The sequence below is a fragment of the Micrasema longulum genome, unplaced genomic scaffold (assembly GCF_059751315.1).
Source record: "Micrasema longulum isolate JH-2025_06_02 unplaced genomic scaffold, ASM5975131v1 h1tg000639l, whole genome shotgun sequence".
Classification (NCBI taxonomy): Eukaryota; Metazoa; Arthropoda; class Insecta; order Trichoptera; family Brachycentridae; genus Micrasema; species Micrasema longulum.
The window spans coordinates 1,305,995-1,326,500 of NW_028277835.1; the positions used below are offsets into that span (position 1 = coordinate 1,305,995).

The 20,506-nt window shown below is 31.7% G+C and overlaps 1 protein-coding gene across 3 annotated transcripts in view; it reads left to right on the top strand.

Annotated features, from left to right (window-relative positions):
- LOC148279960 (organic cation transporter protein-like) overlaps positions 1-19,328 on the top strand; it is a 162,605-nt gene extending 143,277 nt beyond the window's left edge. For all 3 annotated transcript variants that reach the window (XM_088229160.1, XM_088229161.1, XM_088229162.1), the window contains 5 exons: positions 15,004-15,182; positions 16,443-17,098; positions 17,179-17,812; positions 18,012-18,127; positions 19,258-19,328. In XM_088229160.1, coding sequence (XP_088085286.1) covers positions 15,004-15,182; positions 16,443-17,098; positions 17,179-17,812; positions 18,012-18,127; positions 19,258-19,327 — 1,655 coding nt within the window. In that variant the 3' untranslated portion in view covers position 19,328. The remainder of the gene's footprint in view (positions 1-15,003; positions 15,183-16,442; positions 17,099-17,178; positions 17,813-18,011; positions 18,128-19,257) is intronic.
- Positions 19,329-20,506: the final 1,178 nt, after the last annotated feature.

Here is a 20,506-nt window from a genome sequence, read left to right on the forward strand (position 1 = left end):
GTATGATTGGAATAGTTGTGAAAAGTGGGCGTAAGTGGCGCTGTTGGTCGTTTGCGGGAAGATTTGAATAATAAATCCTTTAAAATCTTTAAGTGTGAAATATAAACATAACAATCATTACATAATTTATTGTTCACGTATTGGGTCCTATTGGCAAATCCATCCAATTGGAAACCTTACAAATGAATGTTTAGTTTGATTTGAATGTGTTCTTGTATTTTTTTCTTAAAAAATCTTGGAATCTTTCTAATTTTACGTATTTCAACAATGTTACGCTTTAATGTTTCTGAGTCACAAATTTCGTTTGAAATCTGTGCAAGAATATCATGAAATCATGTGATTTTTAAATCTGATTGTCTGTAGTCAGTTATTAATAAAATAATTAAAATCGTTATGAGGAAAACAATATTTTTCAGAAGTATTTAACGTACTTAGCATTTATTTCTTCTCTAATTTGAGGCAACCTACGAGTTCAAATTAAACTTTACATCAATTTTGTGTACTGAATCATAATGTTATTTACTGTTCACATAAATCTCATTTAAGTCTTGATTCATTAACTAACTTCTTAGGCAGAGGTTAATCTAAAATACAAAGTATTTTAATATCAAACAAGTCACGTTGTGTTGTTTGGAAATACAAATTTGTCACCAGATTTACGAATATCATTTGTTATTTGAGGTTAAAACATGATTTTATAAGAAATTAAAGCAGATTGAATGTATGGCGACGCAAATATTTAATTTGGCAGTTTGAAATTAAGATGACAAATATACTGTATTTGGAAATTAATGCAGCTTAAAAGTATGATGACGAAAATACTTAATTAGTAAATTTAACTTAAGCAACTAGGAAGCCTGATGATAAAAAAAACACTTCCAGAAAATCAAAGTCTAGCATCTTGAAATTATGATCAGCTTACGATGCGTAAGGAACTACATTGTAATGCAACGTATTTAAATAAATTTTCACATAAAGGTTTAGCGATAAGTGTTACTGTTTAGTCCAGAAGCAATGAAATATTGCAATATAGAACTTATTAAAAATAAAAATTGAAAATATTTTTCTAGAAATTGAATACACATTTCTATGTCCGGGCGGATAAAAAATACAGTTCCGTGAGTGAAATATAACCAGAATCCTAGATGAGCGTTTCCCACTCAAAAACTAATCTCAGGTAAAAGTCCAAGTAAAGGAAATCAAGAAGAGATAAGTCCGCCTCGCAGTGAACCGGTTGGTGCAAATGCTAACCGTGCTTGAGGTACCGGGTTTGATTCCTGGCAGGGTCGACGTGAACCGTTTATTTTTCAAGTAGTTCACTGAAATATTTCGCTGTTTCTGGGCTGGCACCCTTAGCATTAGGCTCAACCTTACCTCATGTAACAGATAGTCAAAATACGTTGTGTGCGGACATTGATATGATGATGACGAAGGTATCCGCACACAGCGGTGCATAGGGCACTGCATTATTACTCTAATTGCTGCCGTGTGGAATTTCACACCCCCTCAAACATGGTAAGCGAACGCGCCAACCAACTTTGATGACGGACGCTCTAATGCTATCCGAAGAAACTGCAGAAGGAGTTCGAACCGAATAATGAACCAGAAAAACTCATCCTGTATCTAAATTGCCGCGGTAATGGCCTACGTCGTGTAATGGCTAAGACTCATGTATTGTTTGGTCATCTTGTTATGTAATTTATAAAAATATCATTACTACTGTACAGGAAAAATCCTTCGTTCTTTGTCATTTAAGTGTAATATGGGCAGAATACTTCAATGTTATGTTACTCGTATGAAGAGCGCTTGGAGTATTTTAAAATTAAAAAGTTAGACACTAGGAGACAAATAGCAGATATGTATAATGTACTTGTATGATATTTTTTGTATATTATACATATCTGCTATTTGTCTCCTAGTGTTCAACTTTTAAATTTTTAAATACTCTACAATAATGTTGATTCAGTGTTTTATGTTGAAAATGTGTCATTGTACGTTTCCCGGACGTGCCTGAGATCACCTGATACCTTTTACCTTCCATTGTTTACAAAAAATATGGCACATTTCAACCCTCTTGCAAGAATGTTAGGACTCTAGAACAAAATAGAAAAACAGTTAATATTGACATTTAGCATGATAGAGTAAATGATTTAAAAGAAATATTGTTTTTTTTCTGAAATCAAAAAATGTCTAATCTTTAGTTTTGTGTATGCAAATTAATTTTAGTTTCTTCTTCTAATCTTCTTTTTTCCTCTTAACTTTTCTTTAAAAACAATAAGTCTTATCTTCGACTTAATGTTTTTTACTACTCAAATTGGTTTAATTAAGCTACATACTTATTTCATATAATTTATGAAAAATGGTGGAGTTCTATAATTGAGGATATATATATATGAAGAATGATATCAATGATTACTTACAAATTGTATGTATTTTATGTATCCTTGCTGAAGTTTCAAATAAAATATGAAATTAAAAAAATAATAATAATAACGTTTGATCTGAGGGCGGAAGGCTCCTAGTTCGATTTCCGGAAAGAAAAAAAAAGTGATTTTTCTAATTACAAAAATATAAATATGAAAGATCTTAGGACTACTAACTATAGTTAACAATTCACAAAACCAGTCTAGTTTTTATTTTCACTATGGTAATACAATAACTAATTTTTTGAATGGAAAATAATCCAATATCAAATACTACGAATACCGATGAAAATATGTGAAATGGATTTAGAATAATTCATTGTATTTTCAAAATCAATATGGATGTTGAGGAGAAATGTTTTCATGCATAAATGTAAAAAGCAAATTCAATAAAAATACGTTCGTACAAAAACGCGACGTGTTTGGCCTTGGTTGTTGTGACGTTAAGATTCGTGATATTGTTGTACACAAATTTTAACGGCCACGAACAAATAAACATGAATTATTTATTTATTTATTTTATTTAATAGCATAATTATACATTTTTACAATTTAAAAAAAATTCACTTGTTATATTTACTAAAACTAAAATCCCACCAAGCCACTTTTCCATCGTGACGTATTAGAGGTGTGACCAATGGAATCGCCGTTTTTGTGGGAATTCAAAATAACAAATTTAAAAGTATTTTTTATGCTACTAATAAATAGCAAAAAAAAATATTTTATTTTGTTTTTAAAGTAATAAAGGTATATGAAATACTGTCCAGTAAAAAAATATATTTTTGCAAATTATCCGTAGCATAATAATATTTTTAAATCTGTAATTTTGAATTCCCGAAAAACGTTCATTCCATTGGCCACAACCCTAATACGTCACGATTCATGTTTATTTGTTACTATCCATTTAAATTTGTTAAGAACATTGTTAAGAATCTTGAAGTCACAACTGTCAAGGCCAAACATGTTGCGTATTCCTTGCTACGTATTAAAAAAAAAATCATGTATGAAATTATTTCTCCACAATATCAATATTTATTTTGAAACTACTATTAATTATTCAAAATCCATTTCATATATTTTTATCGGTATACGTAGTATGTCATATTTCCTAATTATCAGAATTTTCACTGACGAATTCTTATAGAAGAGCACAAGACAGTTCCCGATTGAGGGAGACTGTTCGCAGACGAGCCATGCCTGAAGTAAGACGGAATCACCATCCTCAGACATGAGGCACGGATTGAAGAGAGATATTGAAACATGCTACATTTTTGTAATCAACTGCCTGTATTTCAAAATATTTCGTATTTTTCTGAACCTTTCCTTCACTAAGCATCCAAAAATTACACATGATCCGAACGGAGGGACCAAACGACCCCAGCGCCTACTTTTATATGGCATCAGGAGAATAACAATAATTTATTCATTTAAGTCATTCGTCTATTTTATTCATTTTTGTTAGTTTGCTGAATGCTTTTGAGCATAAAGTGAAATTGACCAAATCGGTATATGGGGGATTCGCATCCCCCCCTTCGGTCCGGCTAGGTTTATAACACGACGTTACAGCACCGTTTGCAGAGGGATTTAGCAGTCATTTAAAAGTTACAAGTAATCAGTAGAATTTATTTACTTGTATATCGGAATTCCGATTATTTAAACACATCTTAATAACTCATAATACTTGTGTGATTCAGAATATGGCACGTGCCGTTTTCTCGCCATATTACGTACAACTAGCACTACAAGCGTAGTTTCCTTTACAGATCAATTATTGAGATACCCAACGTAAATGTGACCACGCTATGCAGTTGGTCGTGCTGTCAATTGACATGCGTTTGCTCTCACAACTGATGGCGGCCATGGTGTGTTGCGGATATATTATATACTCAGGGGTTTTCAATCCTATTACAATAGTTTTTATTTTTTTATTTTTGGGAAACCAACAGTTCTAAATACATATTTTATCATCATTGTTCCCTTTCCGAACCCAATGGTGCATAGGGAACTGCATTGGTACACCAATCGCAGCGTATCTTGATCATTTTTGTTACATGAATGTAAGATGATCAGGCTTTCGCTTCAGGCACTAGTCCAGGGACTATGAAATATTCTAGTGTGAAAACACCCATTCAAATAAATATTTCACATCAACCCCTGTCGGGAATCGAACCCGATACCTCTTGCATGGCAGGCTAACGCGCTGACGACTACACCACGAGGCCGACAAAATACATATTTACAGTAAACAAACAGATATAGTAACATTATTTTTGGTACGTGTACTTGTACACACACTAATCTGGATTTTCTCCCAAGGGGGAGTAGGTATATATTTTTATTTATATCCCTACAGAGATGAGGTAGAATTTTTTCAAATTCAGGATTATGGATATTCGAGCGTTTACAGGGCTTATGACCTGTCATTGGCTGGGTTAAGTGGACACTTTAAGTAGGTAATAAAAAATTCTACCTCATCTCTGTAGGGATATAAAAATTTATTCGTGTTTTTTATGTTAATTGTTTTACTTAAAAGTAGTTAAAACGGTTAGGTCATTTATCATTCTCCTGATCGATGGTAATAAAAGATAATGTGAATTTTATTTTATACACAAGTAGACCTTATGTTAATTGTATATACATACACAAGTAAGTACTTTTAAAACACTTTTGTACTCGTTTAATAAACTGGAGATATACTCATACTCTCTAGAAAGTTAAAAAATATTTAAATACGTTTTTTAAAAAGTCGTATTTTCTAGTCGTACTTTAAGTATTCTAACATTGAAATTCTCTGGATGACACGGCGTGGGTGCACTATGAATGTCCAATCCGGAAATGTGAATGATCCGACGATGATCTGAATTCATTGTGTATTGTATTTAGCTATTCACAAACATTTTATTTGTAAAATGCAAATTTATTAAAACAATGACTCCACTTTTAATATGAATTTTATTTATTTAGTTGCACATCAGTGGGCGGGTCAAAAGGCAATTTCTTTTTCCAACAAATTGATTGATATTTTTTAGTTTTATCACGTATGCGAAAAAAAAACTAAATAGAGAAAATCTACTAAGAAGGGAAAGAGAAGAGAAAAACAATGATTTTCTCTGAGAAATTGACAAAGTTGCTGTAGAAATACTACTGGCTTTGATACGAGGGAAAATTCTCAAATCCAGCAGTATGGAGAAAATATAAGTTCGTAAAGAACGACGAATGAAAAATTTCAGTGCGACGGGAATTTGGATGCAAAAAATGTTTAATTACGAGCGGTAAAAGTTAGAGCATTTAATTGCACGGCCAAGTTTTTTTTGTTGATAAAAATTAACTCCTTTGAACGACGTCACTAGTTCTCCGAAATCAACTAATGGCAGAGTTGCTGTACATTTCCGGGTGTCGGGAAGCTAACCCAACAAATCCGGAGAACTCACCGTAGAAAACTTGTGGCGTCACTGGTGGACTGATTTCAAAATCACAAAATCCGCTGATAATAATTTAATTATTTTTTATATTAAATCTTGAAATAGAGCACACATTAACATATTTTTACGTTTGCTCTAATAATTATAATGTACTTCATAGGTTATTTAACACATATTTCTTATATATAAAAAGAAAAACATATTTTTTTGGATTAGTTTTATAGTCTATTAACGAATAATAATATTAAAAAACCAACGAACTTCCTCAGTATGGATAGAATTATTTAAAAAGCTGAAATCCATTTAGAAGAAAATTAGTGAAAATGCTTTTTTTCTATGACTTTGAAAGAAACATAGCAAACATTGATGATTTTTTTTTTTTATGTTTTTGTCTGTACAATGTTTAATTAAAAACATGTTAATTTTCATTCCAATTATGTACTCAAATATGTCTATTCTAGGGCCATTTTCGGTTAATCATCTTTAACTGTATTAGAAAATTAGAAACAAGTTTTAGTAGAGTAAGATTCGACCCTTGAATCTCTGATACGGGATTCCGCGATCTTACCACGAAACCACAAATCCGTCTCATTATTTAATTTAACCTTTTTACGCATAACAAGTCTTGCTGATATAAATATATAAATTACTGCTATCTATTTTCAAAATACTTGACGAAAATTTGTGATTTTCCTTGACAAAAAGCTGCATCATCATCATCAATACTATTCCCCATCTAATGGTGCACAGGGTACTGCATTAATACCCTAATCGCATCGCGTCTTGATCATCTTTGTTACATGAAGGTAAGCTGGTAAATGCTGTAGTGTAAAATAAATATTTCATGTCGACTATTTTGGGAATCGAACCCGAGACCTCATGCATTGTAGACAAACGCGCTGACCATCACACCAGGAGGCGGTGACAAAGGAATAATGTGTTTTTAAAGTTGTCGCTTTATTGTTTTAATAAACTATTAATGTTAACGTAAATTCCTTGCATTTAACTAGGTTTGTGTTAAATTAATGCGAATTCTAAAATATCGAAATTCATCAATACTATAATCAAGATTTGATTTTTATTAAGAGGTTTTCTTTTTCACACATTTTATGATTATATTATATGAATAAAATATTTTAGAAAATAATCACGTTCCATTGATACCGCAGTGCGGTACGAACTATTTTATGCGGGAGAGATATAATTTGCATATGTAATCAAAGTTCTTTTTTATTAAAGCTTTAAAAACGTAGGCGGTTTGAAAAAAAAAGAGACCGGATTCAAGATTACACATTTTCAAGACTTTTCTTTGAAAAATACATAATGTTTTACGTGAGTGTTTTTTCATTTAACCATTTCGGCAAACAATGTCAAAGGATTGTTTAGTTTTAAAAGTTGCTGAGTCTGATGAAAAAAATGTAAATAATCATATAAAAACTAAATTTATGGCAGTGGCATAGAACAGGTTACCCGTTTGAAATATGGAATCCGGATTCAAAAATAAAGACTAAAATTGAGATTACAAGATCACTCTTCTATTTAATGCAGAAACTCTTAGGCAACCAAGACCTGAGTCCAAGCACAAAATGGAGAGGAAGCTTTTTTTAGCCAAGCCACTGCATTGCACAGTATTAAATGTATATTTGATGTAGTGTTTAAACATTAAAAGTATATGTTATCGTATTAAAAAAAGTATTGAAAAATATGACTGAATTTCAGAAAAAAAACAACTAGTTTCGTTTGAAAAATGTAACGTTTGTTTGTTAAATGAAAGAGTTTTAATATATATAAAGAACAAGTTTAAACACATAAACCATATTAATGCCTAAATTAAAATTTATTTAATACACAAAATTAGACTGGGATAAAAAAAACATAATGGAATAGTTATTATTACATACAATGCAATGACAAAACACCGAAAAAAACGTTACGATTCATGGAAAAACCCTTATTGGCTTGGACATTTGAATAAATAAATATAAAATGTAAGCACTAAAAATATCTGTTCAATATTACTAGTGGTTTATTTGTTTAAAAAATTATTTTAAACAAAATACAAAAAATGCATTGAACATTTAACAGTTTTAATACCTCTTTTGATTATTTTATTTTATTTGACACTTTATTTTCATATACAATATATATACATATAAGGGCGGGCATATTGCCTTAAGGTAATTTCTTCCTACCCACTCAAACCGTTCAGTTTGAGAAAATTATAAATACATGGACATATTGAATCTTACAATTTTATACAAAAATTAAAAACACAGATTAACAAAATAAATTTATAAAATAAATTTAACACTATACTATGAAGAGAGGAGAGGGGATGGGAAGGAAAGAATAAGGATAAAGGAACAATTTAAATATTTAGATACACAGACTTCTTCTTGCAGGGAAAATTCCTCAGGCTAGAAATTGATGAATTTGAAGAATTTCATGTAAAATATCAGTGTTAGTTACAAATACGTGACATTTTCTGTATATAATCGCTCCTAAAAAGTTTAATATTTTGGTTCCCTGATTCCGCTGCCTCTTCAGATAACTTTTTCGTAGACAATAATGCATAATCAATTACTTCAGACCCATGAACCAAAATTTAATGAAAAGAAGATGATAGTAGTACCATGAGTATTCCTGAACCAGTTGTTGAGTTGTTGGTAACGCAACATTCCAACACTTATCTATATTTATGGTATAGCCAGATGATAAACATCTTAGTAGATGGCAACACTGTTAATCGGATCCTTATTAAGTCTTGCAATTTCAGCTGAAATTGAAGAATTTCTAAGAAAAAAAAGATTATTATAAAAAAAAAATTATCTTCCCTGAAGATGGCTCCTGCAATGGTAGCCGAAACGTCGGATCAAATCCAACATACACGGTATCACCCAAAAAAGATACTTAATATTCACAGATTGTTTAAAATTTTGTTGTCGATTTAATATATTACGGTGTAAAAAATAAATACTTTTCGAAAAGGGTATGTGTGTTTTTTTGTTTTATAGGTTTAAGGTTCTCGTATCATAACAAATTCATTAAGACACATTTAATGTTCAGTGATTCGAAAACAAAACGCTTCATCAACATGAAATGCGAGAAAAACTTCAGAAGTATTTCTTTATTAATTGTTAGTATAACTAAATTAAATGATACGCATCTGGCAGACATAACAAAACATATTAATCTTTCAATATTCCCACCACTAAAAAAATGATTTAGTACGAGTATGTTGACAAGTAATTTGTTCAATCTGAAAGAAAAAGAGCAAACTGAAAAAAATCGTGTTAGAATAGCAGACAAGTATCGAGATTGAATCGTAATTAAAATTACCCGTTTATTTTCGTAATCTGTAACATGGCGGTAAGGTGATCAGTCTTACGTTTCAAGTGTTAATTCAGGGACAGTGAAAAGTTGCAGTATAAAAACTCATTCAAAACAAATATCTTACGTCGACCCTCTAGGAATCGAAGCTGGGACCTCGCACGTATATATGTGTATTATAGAATGTCTCAAAATTCACGTAAGATTTCAATTTTCCTCCATTTGTGCGGCAGTGTTGCCAACGAAAAAAAGGCAGCGTGACAGCTGACAGTTCAGGGTTATTAAAAATGGAGTGCTTCACGAAAGAACAACACGTTTTCACTGTTGAGCAATATTTAAAAAATAATGAAGGTTTGGCAGCTACAGTTCACAATTTTCGCACAAAATATGGTTGGAATAGTGATTTAACTTCATCAACTGTGAAAAGATAAATTTAAAAATTCAGAGAGACTGGTTCAATTAATGATCTTAGACACTCTGGCCGTCCTTCGACAACTCGTTCAACACAAAAATCGAAGCAGTTGGTGGAGAGTGTCGCTAAGAGTCCAGGAACATCAATTCAGCAACGTGGTCAAGAATTGGGTATTTCAAGAAGCTGTCTTCAGCGCATCTCACGAAAGATTTGCATGTTAGTACAAAGTTCAATTGACTCAAAAACTGAAGCCACTAACAACGTTCAGCAAAGAAGATTTGTTGAATGGATTATGGAACAACAGCAAGTAGCTTCTGATTTTTTGAACAAAATCATTTTCTGCTATGAGACTTATTTCATCTTGATGGCTTTGTTAAGCTTCAAAATTGTCCGATGTGGAGTTCAGAAAATCCACTAGTGATCGTTAAGAAAAAAATGCATCTACAACGTGTCAGTGTTTGGTGCGGATTTTGGGCTAGAGGCATTATCGGACCATTCTTCTTCGAAAATGTGGCTGGTCAGGCAATAACAGTTCATGATGATCCCTATCGAGACACGATACTCCAGTTTTTTGTTGTTGCCTAAATTGCAAGATATGGATTTGAACAACATATGGTTTTAATAAGACGATTGCAGATGCCGTACAGCCAGAGAAACAATTCGATAACTGCATGATTAATTTCCTGGTTGTGTAATTTGCGTTTATGCAGGAGGCCATTTATCCGTTATTCTGATCAATACATAATTACATGACCCAATACTGCATACTTAATGAATCTTTTTTTTTAAAATAACTATTTTTTTATTAAATACCTCTATCAAACCGACTTGTTGCGTGAATTTTAAGATATTCTTTTGTATATTCATTTTTTTTATTTTTGTATTAAGTGTTTATATTTATTTATTTGACTTTGGCTACAATAATAAAAGGAAATATCACATACTACGAATACCGTAAAAATATACGAAATGAAACAGAGATGAAGAACATTTTAGAGAAGGGAATATAGAAGTCAAGGCATCCACAGGGCTTATGACCTGTCATTGGCTGGTTTAAGTAGCCACTTTACACACTGTCTAACATTTACCATTCTACCTTTATTCCTTCGATTCTTCCATCTGTTGACGTTTGTGAAGTTAAAGAGCTGAAACGTTTATTGTTGCGGGTGAGATTCATATGATTGAATTATTTCACCTACATTTCAGAAAATATTTTTTAATTTATATGCTTCTTCTTAGACCAGGTGGATTTATCAACAATGTTTTGCGTTTATCCAAATTTTTGTAGACAAGGACTGGATCAACCCCCTAGGGAGCTGTTAATATTAACATAATACAACAGAGATGAAGAACATTTTAGAGAAGGGAATATAGAGGTCTAGGCCATCATAATCCACAGGGCTTTTATTTTTGTCTACAAAAATTTGGACAAACTCAAACATTGTTGATGTGAAATGGATTTAGAAAAAATACTTGTATTTACAAAATCAATATGGATATTGAGGAGTAATGTTTTCATATATTACTTTAAAAAATAAATTTTTAAAAAATATGTCATTGGATAAGCGGCACATGTTCGACATTGATAATTGTGACGTCAAGGTTTATGACGATGTTCTATAAAAATTTAAGCTGTTACAAACAATGTTCAAAATCAACATGAATAGTGACGTATTAGGGGCGTGGCCAATGCAAAAACCGTTTTCGCGAGATTTCAAAATAATAAAAATAATGGTTATTAATAAAAATTATAAATTACAAAATATTTTTTATGCGACTAATAAGTAGTAAAAAAATTGTTTAAAAAAACGTGATTTCCTCATTGCACATTGGGGGGCTTTTGCCAAGTGGCAGTTTCCTTCCATCCAACCAATAAAATAGGTGGTGTTTTTGTACCGATAAGAATTGAAAGATATGCTCCACCCCTGACATATTTCGTAGGGGATGAGAAAAAGTTTTTGTACTTAATTTTTTGACGTTGATCTCCTGGACTTATACCACTTCTTTCGGCGATGCTCCAACATTTTTATATCTCCGTGGTAGACCATCTGTCCGACTCCTGCTAACCACGCATCAACACACCACATGACCTCATTGTCGTCCGAAAACTATTTTCCACGCAAATATTCCTTGAGTTTTGGGAATAGTCAATAATCGCTTGAGAGTCTCGGGGCTAGATCAGATGAATACGAGGGGTGTTCAAACAATGCAAGCCCGGATTCGTGAATAGCAGCCATTGACACTAACGTATTGTGTGCTGCACCATTATCGTGGTGAAATTTTGCGGGATTTTGCGGTGGTCAGCTGCCTGTTGTGACTAAATTATTGCAGGTTTTAACTTGTCGCTAGGTATCGTACACGTAGGTATATGAAGCAACATAATGCATATACCAGCTCAACTAGTCAACTCGAAGCAGGTCACCGATGGAGCACATAAATCAATCCTCTTATGTGAAAAAAGGCAAAATAAAATACCTATTCAAAATAGAAAAGCAATATTTGTGTAATAAAATAGAAAAACAATCTTCAGTATGAAATATAAGGTGGCTCTCGTGGTGTAGTGGTCACGATGTTTGACTCACACACGGAAGGTTCCGGGATCGATTCCCAATGAGAACGCAAAAATTTAAATGCGATTTTTCTCAAGCTTGGGTGTTCCGTGATGTAATTGACCACTGTAATTGGGCTTGTTGTGGTGCAAAAAAAGGCAGTTTAAGGGAGAGACATAAATATTTCTATAGACGTGATTTAAATAAAGTTACCGTAGAAACATCTTTGATAGTGGATCAGAGATGGTTAATCAGAGTGCATGGAGAGTAAAACATGTTTTATCAAAAATTTTGTTTCACCTAAAATTTTACGTATTTTGTTATTTATTGTTATTTATTCGTTTATTTATATAAAATGTACAATACGACTGCCAATTATAATATATATGATTAGTATTTACGGAAACATGTTTAAAAAAAGCTTACATTAGATTAATAAGGTACGACAATTTCTAGTCTATAAAAACAATAGAAAACAATGACGAAACTGCTGTTTTAACTGAAATATAACAGTGACAATGAGAAGAAAAAATTTACTCGTATTTACTAACATGTTATTGGAACTCCATAATAATTATTAAATAACTTATATTTGAATATTAATCATGATTTTAAAATACTTTATACACTTCCACTGATTTATTTTTTGGATTAGAAGGTGAAAGCGCTGATTGGTGGAACTTATATTTAAATATATGTTATTATGTAAATAGTAGGACTAAATTATTTTAGTTTGTGTAATATATTTCTGACAACCACGGGTTTTTAATTATAGAGCTGAAATGCACAAAGCTAAATTAACATTCATTTACATTACATTAATCAATTAATAAAATAAAAAATACTCGTAAAATTTTAAAATGCGATAATACTTTGACAAAATTAAAAAAAAACAAAATTGAATAATGTAGATTAATTTATATTTGCTCATGTACACCTGCTGTTTGTTTTCTTGTAAATAATAAGTACCATGAAAAAATGTTTTTTTTATTCTCGATTTACACTTTCGCATTGAGATAAATTTCTGAATAATTGTATCGATAAATTAACAAAAGAATTTCAGTTGAAACATTTGCGGTTTTAGCGTAGCGCCGCGACGCGACGCGACGCTGTCTCATTGCCTCACGATTCACGCTGTTACTGAAAGATCTTTATAAATTTCTCGCGCCTCGCGTAAATAATAAATCAACTCAATATCAAGGCGTCATTCCCAGACCGCGTCTAAACATTTTTCTTAGGACATCGACTGTTTATCATTATTTTGTTCCCATAGTTTTATCTCGTTACTTATTTACAGAATTCTCATTCTACTTTCCGTCTCATTTGCTAAAAAAAAACTAGCATCGCTGTCTACTGATGTGCCTTGCTTCCAAACGCAAATACGTCACTTTTATTTACTAATACAAACTATGAACACATGTTTATAAAGAAATTATGCAATATTCAATGATTAGTAATTGTTAAATGCGTTTTCATTTATCATTATCATCGACAGGAGCCGTAGCGCAGTTGGTTAGACGGCTAACTGAGAAACTGGCGTCGCGGGTTCGATTCCCGCTAGTTGCTAGAAAAAATCCAAGAAAGATTTTTTTCTCAATCGGTCTGGGTGTTGTGGTGTATTTTTCATTACCTCATTCCATATCCTGTCTATCCCACCTTCTGACAAGCCTCTAAATAGAGGCTTAGCAGGTTATTCCTTTTAAAAAAAATACAAAAAATATTTATTCTTCTAAGGTCAATCACCGACTAATAAAATTACCGCGCGAATTCACTATTCACATGAAAAAAAATACAGGGTGTTCTTTAAACCCTGTCACATCCGAAACCACGATGATCAGTATGAGCAAGAAAACATATTAGCACATTAAAATATTTTTTTAGAACGAATAAAGCTGACGACGCTGAAGTCTTTGTGGGCATTTTTTCTAAATTGTGTTATAGCTTAATTTTAGGATGTATTTTTAAAAGTGTATTTTTGTAAATAAAAATCTATGTATGTGTAAATATGAATGGAAAAATAAACAAAAGAAAAAATACAGGGTGTTCTTTAAACCCTGTCATATCTGAAACCACGATGATCAGTATGAGCAAGAAAACATATTAGCACATTAAAATATTTTTTTAGAACGAATAAAGCTGACGACGCTGAAGTCTTTGTGGGCATTTTTTCTAAATTGTGTTATAGCTTAATTTTAGGATGTATTTTTAAAAGTGTATTTTTGTAAATAAAAATCTATGTATGTGTAAATATGAATGGAAAAATAAACAAAAGAAAAAATACAGGGTGTTCTTTAAACCCTGTCACATCCAAAACCGCGATGATCAGTATGAGAAAGAAGACATTGGCACATTAAAATATTTTTTTAGAACGACTAAAATCTCAAAAAATAAATACAGAAATAAAACAACTGGTTGCTTACTTCTGGAGGGAGAAGCGAGGGTGGCGCGGCTGTGCGGTTTAGACTCCCCCCTCCTCGTTTCTTACCTGCAGAAGTAATCAACCATTTGTTTTATGTCTATATTTTATTTTTTAAGATTTTTGTCGTTCTAAAAAAGTATTTTAATGTTCCAATATGTTTTCTTGCTCATACTGATAATCGTGGTTTCCGATGTGACAGGGTTTAAAAAACACCTGTATATATATTTTTTTAAATATGTTAAAAGGGCAGCATCTAGCCAGTCTAACCACTGCATCTAGCCTTTCAGATTGAAAACTGACAGCTATGTCAGAATTGAATGGCTACAACTGTAGATATACCAAATAAAAATTAAATGGAATATATTTAGTAGCTTTGACAATCTTTTGACATCGTTAGAATCTAGGAGTATGTGACTAAAATTAATTTGTATTTTTTTTGTCTTTTTAGTCATGGCGAAACAGGGGGAGAATGACGTTGAGAAGAGGCCTCCTACCCCCGATGAAGAGGAAAACGACCCCATAGCAGATATTATTGGGAATTATGGACCCTGGCAACTGAAGCTGACATTCTTACTATCACTTTGTTCCTTCCCTTGTACCTTCCACATATTTTCGCCAACGTTTATTGTAAGTTAATCTCACAGTATTCATTAAAAATTATTTCTTTAGAGATTTTTCTTGCGAAGAACATTTTTTTTAAATTTATTGGAAGCATGGACTATCATGCAAAAAAACGAATTATATATATGTATATAAGAGTATGTGGTAAAATTTCGTAAAATATTTGAAAGAATTTTTTTTTTATTTATGTTTGTCGATATGGACAAGTCAAATTTTCCATCCAAAAAAAATATCTTAATATTGTGTGAACGTTTTTCGAATGTTTGATACTCCTATTTTAACCTGTCCGTAAACCATGGTTTACGAGTCCATGTAATGGTGTATGTTTCATACACATTTCGTTTGTGTAGTAGGAATACAAAAATGATTTATATGTAAACTTATTGTAACTCACTCATAAGAATGACGGTGTTAACAAAAAGGCGGACTGTAAATGAAAATCGAATTTCATTCAGTTTTGTTATTTTTTTTGATAAATGCTGTTATTTACTCAACAGACAGGTATTATTGATTTTTCGAACGTGATTTCTTAATACTATCAGAATTAATCTCATTAGTATATATATTTTTAATATAAACTCCAAAAAACAAAAGTGTTTTTACTTATTAATTGGAAATTGGTTTTTGGTGCTCAAATATCATGAAACCTTATTTTTTAATTTTTTTTATTTGTTTACTGTTGAAACGATTCAATTTTTAACAAAATACACAAGGTACAAAGTAAGACCAATAAGGGAATTCAGTTTTTTTTAAATATTTTTTTTTTAAGAGAGTAACAATTCGGTGAGGTTTGCTAATTAAGTGACTTGGCTTTCCGGAAACCAGAAATACTCGTATATCTATTATTGGTTGATTTCGAAGAACTAAAAAAATCTTTTCATATAATTTCCCGTAGCACTGAACTTCCTCAACAAACCCGAAAATCTTCCTGTCAGTTTTCCCTCATACTAAAAAAATATTTTTTTAGTATTAGGGAAGAAGGTGTTTTCTCAAAAACCGAGTAACTATTTAAGAATATCAATTTCGTAAACTGCTATTGTTATTTAATTTAACTCGACTGCTTAGGCAAATTGTGAATTGTGAGTTAGGCAAATTATATTAGGGCTTATGTCGGACATTGTCATTCTTTCTCATGGCCGTATTACAATTACACAAACGGTATAAAAAACTGTATTTTATCAAATTCAGTTACAAAAATATGTTTTCACTACACTGATAAAAGTACAACACAACATAATGTATAAAATATAAATATTTTTGTTTCAGGCAGCTAATCAAGATTTCACTTGCGCCAGGCCAAAACATCTCAGTAATGTACCCCTCAACGTCTGGTTAAATTATAGTCAAACTAAAAACAGCTGTTTTATAAAAGATTTATCATGGGATTCCATCACTCCAGAACAGATGATAGCTGGAAATATACCACATGCTGGAATGATACCCTGCACTTCCTGGGAATGGGACACAAGCATCCTTACCACGACTATTATCTCAGAATGGGAGTTGATTTGTGATAGAGCATATCTCAGTACATTGGCTGAAGTATTGTTTCTGTTTGGAGTTGGAGTAGGAGGTGTAGTCAGCGGCATGATATCAGATAGATTTGGAAGAAAAAAAACGCTTATTTTTGCTCTGGTGATGCAGACAGTACTAGCGATCGCTGTGACGTTCTGCCCTTGGTATGAACTGTACTTAGTGCTTCGTGTCATTCTCGGGTTCTTCTGTGTCTCCGTGGTATTTTCAGGATTTGTCTTGTCGGTAGAGCTGGTTGGAGGAAAATGGAGAACAATAGCTGGAGTATGCAATTTTTTCCCTCTTCCTGTATCTTACATTCTGGTGTCAGCTTTATCGATGGCTTTACCTAACTGGAGGCAATTGCAACTAGCTCTATCACTACCTGGAATCCTGCTTATTACGCTTTGGTAACTATCCATATTATATCATAGCATATTTCAAGTTGATGAATACTCGATAGAAAAATAAGCATTTAAATCTTTTTTAGGTGGGTGGTTCCGGAATCTCCTCGATGGTTACTAACTATGGGCCGCATAGCAGAAGTAAAAGAGATCCTTCAGCAAGCTGCCAAGGTTAATAAAAGAGAGCTTCCAGCGTCATTGGATAAAATTTTACAACCCGATAATAAACCCTCTGATGATGAACATCGATCATTCGGAGTATTAGATCTGTTCAAAAAACCGATTGGTAAAATAACAGCCTGTATTTTTATCGGTTGGGGAGCAACAACACTCGTTTATTATGGACTAGTACTAAACATCAGTTCGTTTGGCGGTGATCTTCATATCACTTCAATGCTATCTGGAGTTGTAGAAATCCCCGCCATCGCTCTCAGTATCCCGATTCTGTTGAAAGCAGGAAGAAGATATCCGATTTGTTTTACGATTGTGTTTGCTGGTATCGGATGCATCGGTGTTGCATTGGTAGATGCGTACAGTGATAAACTATGGCTGAAGATAACATTCGCGATGGTCAGCAAGTTTTCTATAAGCGCTACAAATGGCGTTCTCCCTATGTATACGGCAGAACTTTATCCAACGTTGATGAGGAATTTAGGAGTTGGAGTTAGTCAAGTCATAGCTGGAATATCTCTTGTCTGCATTCCTTACGTGTGGACTTTGGTGAGTAAAATTAATTATACATGTGTGGTAAATGAACAGTATTTATATTGTTTACTTATATTTTAGTTTTACTAGTAGTATAAAAATAACGATTTAAACAATGTTATAATAAGCTTTATTTTTCAATTTCAAAATAAAAGTTTATTTCAAAGTTTTTTAGTACCTATACTCTTCATTTTATCTGTTTTTGTATTTCCAGAAAGAACCATTGCCACTGGTGGTGATGGGAATTTTGGGGGTTCTAGGAGGGCTTTGTGTATTACTTCTGCCAGAAACTGCCAACAAATCACTCAATAGTGTGCAGTATGAAGAAAGGTATTTTTTTTACTTATTATGATGTGCTGTGTCAGTAAAATAACATATAAAAAAAATTGGATTACAATTCCACAAACAACACAATATATTATTCTATTACTCATATCTAAACACGACAAAAAATGTACAGATAATTTTATTTGTGTTAGTGTTGTTATAGTTTTTTGAGTTTGAAGTGTGATGTGTGGAGTGTGGTATGTAGAATGAGATGTGTGAAATGTGGTGTTTATGTCGTGTGCGTTATTTATTTCTTTATTTTATAATAACATACAGTCAACAATGATTAAATTACATAACGAAGAAACGGTTGAAATACAGACCGGTGCCGTGATTATGAACGCTGTCTTCATCTGAACATATCGAGACGGTACATTTAACTTTTGTACTATCTCTATCTACCTTGGTATGTTCTACCGACTTTTCATCTTGATGTCATATGATCGAATCCAACCAATGAATGACCCCGAAAATTTAGTCCCCCTTTTCTTACTTCATTAAAATTTAAAATAGTTTTCATTTTTATTTTAAATAGGTTTCTGTGTTAAATAGTGCCCACTTCAATGCAATTATAAAAAATATTTGACCTGCAAGTCGAAATGTGAAATTTTACCTGTCCCAGATTACTGGGACAGGTAAAATTTCAATCATTAGATAACACATCAATAATATAATTTAACATGCCAAATATATATAAAAGAGTATTGACTCTTTTATATATATTTGTAGTTAAATATTGATTAGTTCTACGTTTGATTAGTTCTACGATTAGTTCTAACTAATATTGATTAGTTCTACGTTTCTGTAGACTAGAAATATTTAACATTGACTCTATGTCAGTATATGAATAGTTACCTTTTTCCAGTCCAAGAATCCCCGCTACTTTTCGAATAATAAAAAACATTAATAATTATAAAACATATAAATAATAAAATTTTAAACCATTTAATTTTAATAGCTAGTTTAAGTAAATAATCATAATTAAGAGCATTTCCAATTAGGTTTTCCAAATTTTCCCGAGCTGCCCAATTTGCGACGATTAAAAAAAAAACAATTAATTGGTAGATTATTTAATAAAATGTTAATATTTCTTTCGTATCATTATAATTAATGATGTTTTTTTTTCTTTTCAGATCCCAGATGACTCAAAACCAAAACGCTTCGAATCACAACGGACCTTTTACGATATCCGAAGCAAAATAAATCTTGTACATTATTATTTTTAAATATATACTTGTAGAAGGGATTATTGCGTTTAGAAAAAAAAGTTTTATTGATATTGTGCTGTAAACTTTTTTCCGATTATATTATTTTTATGCGTTCGGTACATTCTATACACCTTACCATGTGTTACCTATATATTAGTACCATTTGTAACAAGTAAATAAATAATTATCTCGTGATTTTAAAAATTATGATTTTTTATACACTGACACATCCGTTTATTAAGAGATATAGTTTACATAATTTATTTTTTAAAACAGAAGATATCATTTGTACATAGTAAGAATGATTATATTCCGCAAATCAAACTGTACACGAAAATAGCTTTGTTTATTGATTTCACTTGTACCAAATGTGTTAAAACATGATATTTAATCTCAATGTATATAAAATAATATCCCGTTTTGGACATTAAGAATTTTCTTTGGTTATGGGTGATTTTAATGAGTTGAATTCATTATTATTCACAATCTTTTAAGTTTGTCCAAATGTTTAATGCCTATATTTTCGTTACATAAAATGAACTTAGTTATGTAGAAAGCAGCCAGCCTCAGAAAAGTAAATCTGAGATAATAGAACTTTTGTGAAAAGAATTATTTTTTTAATCTACCCAACAGTTGCAATGTTTTTGACTTTAACAAATGATAAATAATAAATACATGAGTTTTTTTTGTATTATAAACAAGAATCTAATTATGTATTTGACCAGTTTTAATGATTTTTAAAATACCATAAGATTTTTCTAGTGCCGTGAGTGTTTTGTGCAAATTGAGAAATACCATTTTGTGATCGACACCATTTTCAGAAGGTGATTAATACAGTTTTTTATATGAAAACGGTATAGCAGAACATAGAATTAACCTTACTGCACCCGATAATATCAATGATTTTTTTTTTAATTGTGCACGGGCTGCTTTCTGCATAATGTATTGTATTGCTTCATCTGTATTGTAATATAATAAATTTTATTAGTCTTTATTTTTTACAGTAAGTCTGTACAATCGTTATATACACTGTCACATATTTTTTTACATTTCACTAAGTAATTTAAAATAAACTAAAATACATCTGCATACACCAGAATCTGTTAAAAAATAATAGAATTCGCATAATAATTTGAAAAGTATTTTTTAATTAGATCTAATACATAAAATCTCA